The sequence below is a fragment of the Balaenoptera borealis genome (genome assembly GCF_965194805.1).
Source record: "Balaenoptera borealis genome assembly, chromosome: X".
Taxonomy (NCBI): Eukaryota; Metazoa; Chordata; class Mammalia; order Artiodactyla; family Balaenopteridae; genus Balaenoptera; species Balaenoptera borealis.
Window position 1 is genome coordinate 61877464 of NC_138881.1, and position 14470 is coordinate 61891933.

The 14470-nt window shown below is 32.9% G+C and overlaps 1 protein-coding gene across 2 annotated transcripts in view; it reads left to right on the plus strand.

Moving 5' to 3' along the window:
- CHIC1 (cysteine rich hydrophobic domain 1) overlaps positions 1-14470 on the plus strand; it is a 436141-nt gene that overhangs the window by 9534 nt on the left and 412137 nt on the right. For both annotated transcript variants that reach the window (XM_082377544.1, XM_082377545.1), the window contains exons 2-3: positions 1513-1567; positions 7145-7300. In XM_082377544.1, the coding sequence (XP_082233670.1) occupies positions 1513-1567; positions 7145-7300 (211 nt within the window). The remainder of the gene's footprint in view (positions 1-1512; positions 1568-7144; positions 7301-14470) is intronic.

The following is a 14470-nucleotide window of genomic DNA, read 5'->3' on the forward strand; positions in this document are numbered from 1 at the left end:
TCGTTATGTGTTGTACTGACACCTAGAGAAGTAATGAAGTTTTTTAATGAAGTTAAGGTCTTTTTATAATTGCTAATTGATTTTCTCAACTCTTTTAAAATATAGAATTTGTTGTTTTAAAATACATTTTAAACATGCAAGGTAAAATATATTTATGTACAGATATGTACCTTGCTGCTAGCTGCTAAATATAGAGAGTCTTTTTGCACAAAAAGAGCACAAAGATTGGCTTGTGTCCTTGAAGAGGAGCTATTAGCATAAATGATACAAGGAGACTATGATTCTCACAGAGAGTTTTAATAGGATGTTGGATTCTTAAGCTGTCTTTAAAGTGACCCTAAGACCAAAGTGCAATAAATCAGTAGAACCAAACAGGACATACAGTAGCTTATTATTCAACAAACTTTTATTAAGCACCTACTAGATTCCATTGTGCTACTAAGCATAGTGGGAGATAGCAAAGTAAATAAGCCATAGTTTCTGTTCTCAAGGAGCTTAATATAGGACAGAAAGAATTTAGGGATTAGCATTTGAATTTTGGTTGCCTCCTCTTACTATGTGACTTTGGGCAAGTCATTTGATTACTTTTTGAAAAAATTTTTTCTGAGTGTCAGCTTCCTTCTCTGTAAAACAGAGATAACAATACCTCTCTTGAAGGGTTGTGAATTTTAGAGGTAATGTATTTGCCTAACACAGTGTCTAACCCATGGTAAGTAGATAGTTACTGGTAACTGTTACTATTATTGTCTACCTCAAAAGGAGTTCTTATTAAATGTTAGTGTTTTTTCCTTTTTGCTTACACTAACATAAAATTGTAGTCACTCTGATATATCATCTAACATGCAGGAAGTGACCTTTGTTATTCCTACTGAAATCAATCACCAAGTAGGTGAAGGAAGGCTTATAAAAAATCATTTTGACTTAGTACAGATTTCAATGAGTGTACTTGAAAAAAGTTAGAGCTTTTGAGGCTGGGATCTGTTTTCTCAAAATTGGTTGAACATATACATAAAAGCCATTCATAAGGATCAACCTTTGAGTATCTGAATAGTAACTGATCGGAAGTTGTCAAGCTCTGTAGTTCCAAAGGTTACATTAGTTTTTATTAGGAATTTTCATATATCCACAGAAGTAGAAAGAATAGTATAATCCACTCCCACATACAACCCATCAGCCAGTTCCAACAGTTATCAATTAAAATGGGTTTTAACAGAAATGTTTCAATCAAAAGTTGTGATATTTCCCGCTCTGTGTCAGTGTTTCTCTATTATTTTTTAATCTCATATCATGGTTCTAGTTAGAATCCTACTTTAACATTGGCTCCTTAAGTTTCTTTTACTATTAATTTGGATTAATAGTCAAAGATTTATTTTCTATAAATATCAAATTATTTTTAGGACATGCTTTTAGGTCACAACATCAAAAGAAAAATGCATGGCTTTATAACTTTTTTTAAGGGAAAGAGTTAAATATGCTGGGTAGAATATATTTTGTTCTGTCTTTGTTTTTAAGGTTTGGCTTGAGCAACAAGTTTGATACTGAATTTCCCTCAGTTCTAACAGGGAAGGTAAGTGAGAGTTTGCATTGAACTTTTCAATTCTAAAAACATTGTTTTATGGCTTATTTAGTGTTATGACAAGTGCTTTGACTCACTGTAATGAAGTCTAATAATAAGAGGTCAGGGTAATTGGAGGCTATGTCGTTAGTGACTGAAAGCTGTCTCCGTGACTACTAGTATATGACCAGTTATTTTGTTCATGTCCATTAATACCAGCCATTATTTACTTATCTGTTCAGTTTTTCCAGTTTTGCCTTTTTTCTCAGCACTGGTAGCTATAATTGTTTTCATTTAGGTCAGTAATTTCCAATGATTTTAGAGTTAACGAAGTTATCAGTGTTCAACTTTGTATCACTCTATGAATTTTAAAGTGTCCTGTGATGTGATTTGTTATACATCAAAAAATCAAATTTTTGGTTGGACATTTTTCTGTCTTTTAGATAGCTTGAGCTTCTACAATTGGATTCACTGCAATAAATTATTACCTTTTTGTTTCCTGGTTCCTCCACACCCAGTAGTATCTTCTAGCATCGAGGCTCAATATTCAAAGACTTCCTAGGATTCAAAACTGTTTGGAAAATCCTCTTACAACAGTAATGCTAACTTCTAAACCCAAAGGAAAAGGCTCTGACTAAGGCAAAAAGAATATATAAAACTCCTAGTGTATTGTCAGGTACTTATTAGCTTCACGATGTAAGTTTGTGGTTGTTACTGATAATTCTTCATCAGTATATCCCAGTTTCACCCTGATTGTTTTTCCAATTTTCTCTACTCACCAGCTTTCAATTTTAATTGCTTTTGCTACTTTAACCTTCTTCATCTGAGTAATCATTTGTTCTCGGTCCCAGCAATAATTTGTTCTCTTTGACTGTTGACCTTTTCTGTCTCTCCTGATGTATAATGTCAAATCATTCCATATAGTACTAAACAAGTAGTGATAGTCCCTAGCTAAGTGAACATTAGAAAATATGTGGCCATTTATCTTTTTAGGATACAAAGAGCCCTTTGGTTTGAGATTTTGGCCTCACTCTCTAGTATGTTCTACCTTCCTATCCTGATCATTTAGAATTATTCACCAATTTAAGCAGCAGTTCAGATTTAGATTTGTTTTATATGAATTAATCATAAATGTTTTTTCCAAGGGAAAAATAGCTATGGAAAAAAATCTCTTGAATAGTAATTTGTCTGTGGAAAGATGGCAAATTCAATATTAAAATTAAAGAGAATGTGAATTAAAACATCTCCAGTGGAAAACTTGTTCTTTATGTTTCCCTTGATGCTGCTGCATGTGTTGTCTGGGCAGTTACATCCAGCTTTATTATTGGTTTAGTTAAAAAAAAGTTTGAATTACAAATCCAAGTAACTCTAGAAAATGAGTGATCAAAAAGAAATATCAGAGAATAGAGTTCCCAGGTGTAAGAATTATCCATCTTTGAAATTGGCCACTTTTATGTGCTCAAGGAATCTTCAGAATATTTCTTCACACCTCTTCATTTCTTTCCAAGCCTTCTAAAACTAGAAATTCCACCAGCACAAAAGATAGTCGTTTTTTAAACTAGGGAAGTAGGAATATTAAGCTGCCTTTGGTATGCATTCACACAACCTAAATGATCTGGATATGAACTGTTCTTAAAGATATCCATTCTTTTCAGGTGACCGTTTTCGTAACACATAATGATTGGATATTTATTCTAGTGTGCATTATTTAAATGCACAAAATTTCTCATATATTGAATGAGGCATAAATGATACAGTGATGTTTTTCCTAGTTTAGTGTTTGGTGATGAAAAGACACTAAAAGGAATTCTGAAAGTCTGATTTTTTTCAAAGTCACATGATGACTTTATTTTCTCTTTAATGAGATGATTTTTCTCCGGTAGGCACTATTTCATTTGTATAGGTTATTTTGGATTATCAAAATGCATCTCTGATAACTGTGGGGTCTTGAGAGGCAAAAAAGAATTTACATGTTTCAGAAAAAAACTAAAAGAAAAAAAAAGGTTTGAATTCCAGACTTAGCGGCAGTGTAAGTATATTTCAAAATAAATAAATGCAGTAGGTAAAATAGAAAAATAAATCTGCATTTTACAAAACCAGTATTCCAGCATGAGTGGAATTCTATATAGCATTTATGCCTAAACTAAGCAAAATTGTGGAGTGAATTCTGAAAACCTCAAAAGCCATTTTGTTAAGCTCTGTGGCTCAGTATTAATTTTGTGCTTCTTATGTGTTCATGCTTTTAATATAAATAAAAAGATAAGCTTTTATATTAAGTTAAGGAAAGATTGTTTCCTCCTTTCACTGAAGATAAGTCCTCCTGTCATGATAGGACATGTCAAAGAGGTGTATACATACAGATTCTGGTGACCAGAAAATGAAAGAACCACAGAACTTCAGAAAAGAAATAAAAGCTTCCGGCCCTCAGCTTGAAACAATTAAATGGTGTTACAGGGAGATTAGTGTGCAGTGTTGGGAACCATAAACCATAAAATCCACCTTTACTATTGCGATCCAGTATGACAAGTGATTGATTGGGTTGTGTTCCCCATGATTGAAGGAGGCAAATCAGTCCTGCTGGGTTTTGCTTAGATTTTCTTCTGTTTGCAAAGTCTCTTGCATCCTGTTATAAAATATTATGACCCTTTCCCCCACCTTTATGATGTGGCTTTCTTTTTTCTTTCTAAGAAAGTCAAAAGGAATTAAATGTTTCTTTACAACCTGCCATTCAGCTACAAAGTAAAGGGCTTCTATCTAACCTTCATTACTAGAAATACTCAATTATATGGAAGTAAATGAGTAAAATGTTATTAACTCTGATTCCACACAGTTAACTAAACATTTCTTTCACATTGTTTAAAATCGGGAGTTAACCAATTCTCATTTCCTATGCCTTTATCTCTGTTTTATGACTTTTACTGTTATTCAAATACAGATTTTTTTTTTCAAAGACAATTCTGGCTTCCTTTTAAAGTCAAAATGAAGATTTTAGTTTATTCTTTGAAATTCTAGTAAAAGTTTTCTTTTCAATATGTTTCTGTTATGACTTCAAAAATTTTGAATTCTCATTTTTAGTAACTTGAATGTTTTAGTTTTTAATTTGTCCATAGTAAGAGAGTACAAACTGTGAATATTATGTGTTAAAAGTGGAAAGTATTGGTGGGGAAGAAGGAAAATTGCCACATTTTAGAAATGCTTTTGTTAATTCATTTCCAGAAGCATGTAATGAAAGATAAATCTTATAACAAATTTTATATACCTTGGCATATAATTTACTTCATTCACAGTGTTTTAAACAAAAATCAACTTTTACATTTTGGATTGATTCATTTCTGACTTTAGCCTCATTCTTTACTTTTTCTCGTCTGTGCTTACACGCTTTTAAATAAAAGTTTTAAATACAAATTTTACTTTTTAAACATAAATTTAAATTCTAATTGCAAGCACTTAAATTTGTAAATGGACAGATTTAATAATTTTATGAGTTTATATCAAAATTTGCCATATTTAAAAAATGTATTAGTGTTTCTGGATACACAGTTTAAAGAAAATTGATAATAATGTTATATTACAGATTACAGCTAAATATGTAAATATATTTTCCTTATTTTAACTTCCATTTGCTTGCTCAGTGGTTAACTAGGAAAAAAAGAAGTTGAATATCACTGTTTGAGAGGTAAATTTTAAGATAGCAACTTGGTACCTTGATTTTAAAAAGAACGTCTTTTCTCTAAAGAATTGAAAAGCATTAAATTTGCATTCTAAATGTAGCAGTTTATCCTTTTGTTTATAAGAGACTGTGTAGCAAAGCTGTGGAGTATTAAGTTACCTGATCCAAACCTTCAGGTGATACTCCATGCAAAAAAGAGCTTTGCTTTTCTTTCTCCAAATCTAGTCAGATATGATTCACTTACTTCCTTTCTCAAAGCATTCTAGTTAGGAGGTCCTTTCTAAGGTATAATTTCCATTCCCTGTGAGGTATGTAATAGACAAATTATTTATTTCACTTTATAGATGGGAGACTAAAACTCACAAAAATTAAATGAACTTACCTAGGATTTTTTATAACTAATAAGAAACTAGAATCTAGATCTTGACTTGTTGTCTTAATGTGCTTAGCCTGTTGGTGTTTTCTATTTTCAGTTATAAGCCATGGTTCTCTGAATTTATTTTCATATTTACTCCAGATATTTAGTCATTTATTTGGAATTCTTTTCACTCAGTGATTGTCTTTAGGTCATATTGGAGAATGAAATCAGTTTAGTTTCCTCCTGTAAATACAGTTTTGAGCCTTACAATTTCACAACTTGTTAACATATTAGGAAGAAAATCTAATTTATAGGTTAAGCGATTAACATTATTGGGTGGCATGAACAATTCTAATAAAGCTAATATAATTATTTAATGTTTAAATCATGATGGTACTGAATTCTGTGGTCATGTATCTTTCTAACTTCTGCTAATAGGTATGTATTGTAGTATTGATTCTAAGACATGTTTATTAAAAGACAAAAATGTAATAAATTGATTCCTCTAATACAGTTTTTACTTGGAAGAGTTATAAAGCTCTGTATTTTTGATACCAAACGTGCTAGTGGGGGTTTTATTTTACAGCAGCTTATTTTTCCTAACAATTTCATAATTTTTGCTTGCACAACCAGATGGCAGAATTTTTTTCCCATAGATTTTACAGTGTGACAGCTTTCTAAATGAAAGGGAATCATTTTTGTGATCCAGAAATGTGATTTCACTGAAAGCAAACTATTTTTAGTATACCTATGAATCGTATAACCTTCAAGCAGAGTTTTTGGTATAAATCTAATTACGCCTGTCATGCTCTTGCCTTTGAACTGACTTTGTCATTGTTTACAGAGAGGCACAAGCAGCCACTTCTAGGAATGGAGGTAGTAATTAAAAATATTAAATTTGTATATTTAAGGATCTCTGAACTTCTAAAATTTATAGCAGCTATGAGTCCATTTTATGCTAATATTAAGACTGTTTTTTGAATGTGATCACTCCTCACTGTCTTTTGTTAGTGTAGCTTTTCCCTACAAACAATGGCAAGTGTTAAAATTGTTATCTTGTAAATTTGCCAGGGAGAAAAGGTTTGAGAGTTGCCTTTTTAAAGATAATCCAGAAATATTGCCGAGGTCTAAATTTAATTCTATTTACTCTGGTAGTATTTAGGTTTTATTGTTGTGTTATGCTTCTAGTCTTACTCAACCTTTAGTCTGAGTGACTGAAGACTATAAATAATATTGCTTTAATAATGAGAATATTTGTAAGAAAACTGCTTGACAGGTATCCTTTACCACCAATTTTACTGTTGTCACTTTATTGTTGGTAATTTCAAAAGATTGTTTTCGAACATAAGAATAAGTTCTGTAAACATGAAATTATATTGTTTTGCTTTCTAATGTCATCCAGGAGTATGTAATACATATTTATAGGGAAAGATAGTGAGGAAATATATTTAGACGTGTAATTCCTTAAAGTACTTGTAATAAGACAAACATTTTCTTTAGATTTAGAGATAAATAGTAGAAAGCTGCCCACAGACTGTTAAAGATTGCACCCTTGTTGTAGGTGGCCCCAGAAGAATTTAAGACCAGCATTGGCCGTGTGAATGCATGTTTGAAAAAGGCTCTCCCAGTCAATGTGAAATGGCTGCTGTGTGGTTGTCTCTGCTGCTGTTGCACACTGGGTTGCAGCCTGTGGCCCGTTATTTGTCTCAACAAAAGAGTGAGTAACCATTTTATTGTGTAATAATAATGAGCTAATGTTTATTGAGCACTTGCTTTGTGCCAAGTACTTTACAGAATTTATTAAATTCTCATAACAATGCTGTCCTCATTCTAGATATAAAGAAACTCAGGGTCAGAGAGATTAAGTCATTTGTCCAACCTTTATCAACGCTTTATCGCTTAATATGGGTTCCAATCATTATTTTAAATAAGTACAAAGTAAGTGGAGTACTTAAGTAAATATAAATGTGACTGGGCTACTTATTCTTTTTACAAAACCTGAAGCTATGATTTAAAGTATTTCCAAGCCACAGGTATATGGGAGAGTTTCTTCTGATCTGAAGAAAAGCAGAAGTGAGAGTAATCTACAAAGTTGGTAGGGGAAATCCTTGTTAGTTTTGAACATGTCGAAATAACATTCTGACATGACATTACCAGTTATGTCATGGATTTAAGACTACTACATTTATCTCGTCTTCTTTAAAATTTTATTTTGATCTTTAGAATGATTTTTTCCCCCAGTGGGAAGGTATTTTTAAACTTTTAAATTGAAGCCAATGAGGAAAATTAATTCATTTTACCTACAGTTATTTTCCCTGTACCACACTGATGATTTCATTTAAACTTCTAAATAATAATTAGCCTACTTCAACATCACAGCACCTTGTGGGGGTATAATTAGTGATGCAGTTGTTTCATAAACCAAAGATTCCCAACAAGTACTCATTACATTTTCCTCTCCATCTTTCTCTTGCCCTCCTTAATGTCTACTTCAAAAAAACAAATAATAAAATACTGCCACCCCTATAACTTTTTGAATGGAAAATTAGACATTTTATTAATTCTCTTGGTCACTACCAGTAGATCAGAGCTTTATTTTAAATAGAGCTTAGTTTATTGTTTGTCAAAGCATGAACAATGTTCTCAAATGGCTTTCTATAAGTTAAAAAAATGACAGCATAAATTTCTTTCTTTAATTGTCATATCTTTTAAAAGTTACAAATCAATATTACTCCTATCCATCCTCATTATTTTTAAAGCCTCAATGTGAATTAATTATGGGATTTTTTCATTACACAAATATAGCCAATTTCAATTACTTAAGAAGAGAGTTTTTGGTTTTAATATTATCCAGGATCTTTTTTTCTGATGACCTGTTTACGTATTTGCCTCTTTATTAATACCTCCGCCACAAGGCCTGAAATAGAAACAATTTATTCAGTCATGTATTTTACTATGATCACTACTGATATGAAATTAATACTGATGCTGTGATTTCTCCCCATCTCCCACTACTTTGGTTAGGAATTCATATTGAAATTGAGGCATCAGTGTATTCTTAGATCACTAATCTGTCAGTTTTAAAAAGTTTATTTAGTACAGATATGCAAACAGTTGTCCTGTGGGCTAAATCCAGCCCACTCTGTTTTTTAAACATTTAAATCAGTTGCCAACATTTAAAAATTAGAATATTTAAAGCAAAATTTGAAACAGCCAGCGTCTCTTGTAAAATCTAAAGCTCTGACAGTATTGGACCCACATGACTATATTTCAGCAATTGGCCCTTGCTGAGTGGTGGCTCCTTCCTTTAAATAGGACACGTGGTCTCTGGTTCACCATAGAACTACGCAGCGTTTACATTATCTGCCTTGCTCTGTACACTTTATAGTTATGGCCGTTGATTTTGTACATACTATGTTAACACACTAGACAATGAAGCACCAAGCACATGCTGGTAACCTTGTACAAGACACTGTCCTTTCTGGAGCCTCAATTTCCTCACCTATAAAATCCAGATAATATTAGTTACTTTTATGGTGGTTGTGATGATGAAGAGATTTAAGGCCCCTCACTGCTTTTTTTTGTCCACATGGAGAAATAAAAAATAAAATACAACAATTTAAAAATGGCTCTAGCCATTTCTAACAGGGTATCTAGCTTCATAGAAGTCACGTCTGTGTTTATCCACAAAATAAAACGGAAATAATATGATTAATCTGCCCTGTGTCACAAGGTTGCTGTGTAAATGAATGATTGTAAAATGTTTCCAAGAAAAGAACTTCTTTGTAAACAGTCTGCCTTGTGAACTTTTTTTTTTTTTTTTTTTGCCAGTATACATCATGGACATTTTTTTCCAGCAAATTAGTTGAAAGAAAAGAAATACAGACCAGAATGCCCTGAGCTGCTCCTAGTCTCTCTTGGCTCTGGTAGGATTCTAAGCTTACATGACATATGAAATGAAGGTCTTTGTTTACCCATTCTTACATTTACCACTGTGATATTACAGTCAATTTTCAGGCCTAATCCTGCCACCATCCTTAAATTTGAAATTACTTTTAACATTTATCTTTTTTGCTATAATATTTGCTAAACTGAGAGGGATGTTCAGAGGGAAGGGACTGTTATCTCAGTCTTACAACATGAACATAATGTTGTTTTCCTTATGATTTCTAATTTCATTCCATTGTTATTGGAGAAGATACTTTGTATGGTTTTAATCTTTTTTTTTATTTATTGAGGCTTGTTTTGTGGCATAACATATGGCCTATCCTGGAGAATACTCCATGTATACTTGAGAAGAAATTTGTATTATATTGTTATGGGGTGGAGGGTTCTGTATATGTCTGTTAGATCTAGTTGGTTGACAGTGTTGTTCAAGCCCTGCCTTTCTTTACTGCTCTGCAAAGTTGTTCTATCCATTATTGAAAGTGGGGTATTGAAGTCCTAACTATTATTGTAGAAATATCTATTTCTCCCTTCAGATTTGTCAGTTTTTGCTTCATGTATTTTGCAGGTCTGTTGTTATTTGTGTATATATTTATAATTGTCATTTCTTCTTGAAAGATTTATATTTTCATCAATATATATTGTTATGGAATTAATGTTTGTGTTCCCTCAAAAGTCATATGTTGCCGCCCTCCCCTCTAATATGATGGTATTTGGGGGTGGTTGGTATTTTGGCCTTTGGGAGGTACTTAGGTTTAGATGAAGTCATGAGGGTGGGGTCCTCATGGTGGAATTAGTGCCCTTATAAGAAAAAAATAGAGAGGCTGCTCTCTATCTCTCTACCATGTGAGCAACAAGGAAGTTGTCTATAAGGAACTTATAGACAACTATAAGTTGTTCTTCTATAAGGAAAAGGGCTCCCACCAGAACCCAACCAACCATGCTGACACTCTGATCTAAGACTTCCCATACTCCAGAACTGTTGTTTAAGCCACCTAGGATATGGTCTTTTGTCATAGTAGCCTGAGCATATTAAGACATAATAGTGTCCATCTTTTTCTCTTGTAACATTTTTTTTTACTTAAAATCTATTTTGTCTGATATCATCTATCCCAGCTCTTTTTCTGGTTACCATTAACATGGAAAATCTTTTTCTGACCTCTCACTTTCAACCTACTTGTGTCTTTGAATCTAAACTGAGTCTCATGTAGACTCATGGATCATATTTTTTTGTTTGTTTGGTTTTTTGTTTTTGTGTTACCATGTTATGTTAAGATTTCTTTTCTTTTTTTTATTGGGATGTAGTTGTTTTACAATGTTGTGTTAGTTTCTACTGTATAGCAAAGTGAAGTAGATAGAGTTCCCTGTGCTATACAGCAGGTTCTCATTAGTTATCTATTTTATACATATTAGTGTATATATGTCAATCCCAATCTCCCAGTTCATTCCACCCCCCCTTCCCCCCCTTGGTGTCCATACGTTTGTTCTCTACATCTGTGTCTCTATTTCTGCCTTGCAAACTGGTTCATCTGTACCATTTTTCTAGATTCCACATATATGTGTTAGCATACGGTATTTGTTTTTCTCTTTCTGACTTACTTCACTCTGTATGACACTCTCTAAGTCCATCCATGTCTCTACAAATGACCCAATTTCATTCCTTTTTATGGCTGAGTAATATTCCATTGTATGCATGTACCACATCTTCTTTACCCATTCCTCTGTTGATGGACATTTAGGTTGCTTCCATGACCTGGCTATTGTAAATAGTGCTGCAGTGAGCATTGGAGTGCATGTGTCTTTTTGAATTATGGTTTTCTCTGGGTATATGCCCAGTAGTGGGATTGCTGGGTCATATGGTAATTCTATTTTTAGTTTTTTAAGGAACCTCCATACTGTTCTCCATAGTGGCTGTATCAATTTACATTCCCACCAACAGTGCAAGAGGGTTCCCTTTTCTCCACACCCTCTCCAGCATTTATTGTTTGTAGATTTTCTGATGATGGCCATTCTGACTGGTGTGAGGTGATACCTCATTGTAGTTTTGATTTGCATTTCTCTGATAATTAGTGATGTTGAGCATCTTTTCATGTGCCTCTTGGCCATCTGTATGTCTTCTTTGGAGAAATGTCTATTTAGGTCTTCTGCCCATTTTTTGATTGGGTTGTTTGTTTTTTGATATTGAACTGCATGAGCTGTTTGTATATTTTGGAGATTAATCCTTTGTCCATAGATTGGTTTGCAACTATTTTCTCCCATTCTGAGGGTTGTCTTTTTGTCTTGTTCATGGTTTCCTTTGCTGTGCAAAAGCTTTTAAGTTTCATTAGGTCCCATTTGTTTATTTCTGTTTTTATTTCCATTAATCTAGGAGATGGGTCAAAAAAGATCTTGCTGTGATTTATGTCAAAGAGTGTTCTTCCTATGTTTTCCTCTAAAGAGTTTTATAGTGTCCGGGTCTTACATTTAGGTCTTTAAATGGATCGTGTTTTTAAACCCATTCTGCAAATCTCTCCCTTTTAATTGAGAGTTTAATCTATTTGCATTTAAAGTGATTGATGATAATATATTAGTTTGCCAGGGCTGCCTTAATTAAGTACCACAAACTAGGTGGTTTAGCCAACAGAAATGTATTTTCTCACAGTTCTAGAGGCTGTAAGTCTGAGGTCAAGGTGTTGGGAAAGTTGATGTTTATTTTCTGAGGCTTCTCCCATTGGCTTGTGGATGGCCATTTTTCTCCCTGGGTCTTCACCTGGCCTTCCCTCTATACATGTCTGTGTCCTAATCTCTTCTTATTAGGACACCAGTCATACTGGATTAGGGCATACTCTAATCATCTCATTTTAGCTTAATTACCACTTTAAAAACCATATCTCCAAATAAGGTCACATTCTCAGGTACTGGTGGTTGTGACACTTGAATATATGAATTTGGGGAGAATATAATTCAGTCTGTAACAGATAAGGGAGGACTTTTGCCATTTTGTCTTTTGTCATTTCTGATAATGGAGCTGGAAAACAACTCCATTACTTCCCTATTTTATATTTAATTGATTTTTGTAGTGCACCATGTGCCTTCTCATTTCTTTTGTATATATTTTTTAGCTATTTTCTTAGTTGTTACCCTTGGGATTATAATTAATATCTTAAACTTGTAACACACTAGTTTGAATTAATAATAGCATTTTAACTTCAGTAATATACAGATTCTGCTCCTGTGCATCTACATGCCTCCCCATATATGTTATTATCACAAATTACATCTTATATATTGTGTGTTCATTAACATAGATTTATAATTACCATTTTATACATTTGTCTTTTAGATCATATAGGAAGAAAATAGAAGTTCCAAAACAAAAACAGAACAATGTTGGTTTTTATATTTATTTATGCAGTTACTTTTACTAGTGTTCTTTACTTTATCATGTTGCTTGAGTTATTGTCCAGTGTTCTTTCATTTTAGCCTGAAGGACTCTTTTCAGCATTTCTTACAGGCAATTCTAATAGCAGTGAACTCCCTCAGTGCTTACCTGGGAATGTCTTAATTTCTCCTTTTTTGAAAGGATAGTTTTGCCAAGTATAGAAATCTTGGATGACAGGGTTTTTTTTTTCTTTTAGCACTTTAAATATGTCATCCCACTGCTTCTGAACCTCATGGTTGCTGATATGAAATTGGCTGTTAATCCTATTGAGTATCTCTTTGTACATAACAAGTTGCTTCTCTGTTGCGGCTTTCAAGAGTTTTCTTCTTGTTTTTGGCTTTCAAAGGTTTGAATATAGTTTCTCTCAGTATGGGTCTCTTTGAGTTTATCCTACTTGGAATTCATTGAGCTTCTCAGTTTATCTTTTCCTGTGTGTGGACTCAAAATAATACCTGACGTACCTTGGTTTCAGCCTGAAGAACTTCCCATAATATTTCTTATATGGTAGGTCTGCAGGGAATGGATCCTCTCAGTTTTTATCTAAGAGTATCTTCATTTCATCTTTACTTTTTATATATAATATTTTAATTAATAGCCTATTTTTTGAACAATTTTAGGTTTACAGAAAAAAATTGAGAAAAAAAGAGCTCCCATATATCTCCCTCACTCAACCCCCAATTTTCCCTATTATTAACATCTTGCTCTATTGAAGTACAATTGTTAAAACTGATGAGCCAATATTGACACATTATTATTAACTGAAGTCCTTAGTTTACATTATAGTTCACTCTTTATGTTGTACATTCTATGGGTTTTGGCAAATATATAATGACATGTATCCATCATGTATACCAATCTATCATCATATATACCAATATACTTTGTATCCTGGAACCTTTCTATAATTGCTTATTAATTCAAGGAGTTCTGTTGATTTTTCAGGATTTTCTACATAGACAGTCATGTCATCTATGAAGTAAGATAATTTTGTTTCTTCTTTCTCAGTATATACACCTTTTATTTTCTTTTTCTTGTCTTATTGCATTATCTAGGACTTCCAGAATGATGTTGAAAAGCAATGGTGAGAGGGAATATCCTTGCCTTGTTCCTGATCTTAGTGGGAAACTTTGAGTTTCTCACCATCAAGTATGATGTTAGCTGTAGGTTTTTTGTAAGATGTTCTTTATCAACTTGAAGAAGTTCCTCTATTCCTAGTTTGCTGAGAGTTTTTATCATGAATGAGTGTTGGATTTTGTCAGATGTTTCTTCTGCATCTATTGATATGATTATGTGATTTTTCTTTTTTAGCCTGTTGATGTGATGGCTTACATATTAATTGATTTTTGAATGATGAACCAGATTTGCATACCTGAGATAAACCCTACTTATTGTAGTATATACATTGTTGTATTTCTTTGCTAGTGTTTTATACGGTTTTTGCATCCATGTTCACAAGAAATATTGATCTGCAGTTTTCTTTTCATATAATACCTATGTCTGGTTCTGGTATTAGGGTAATAC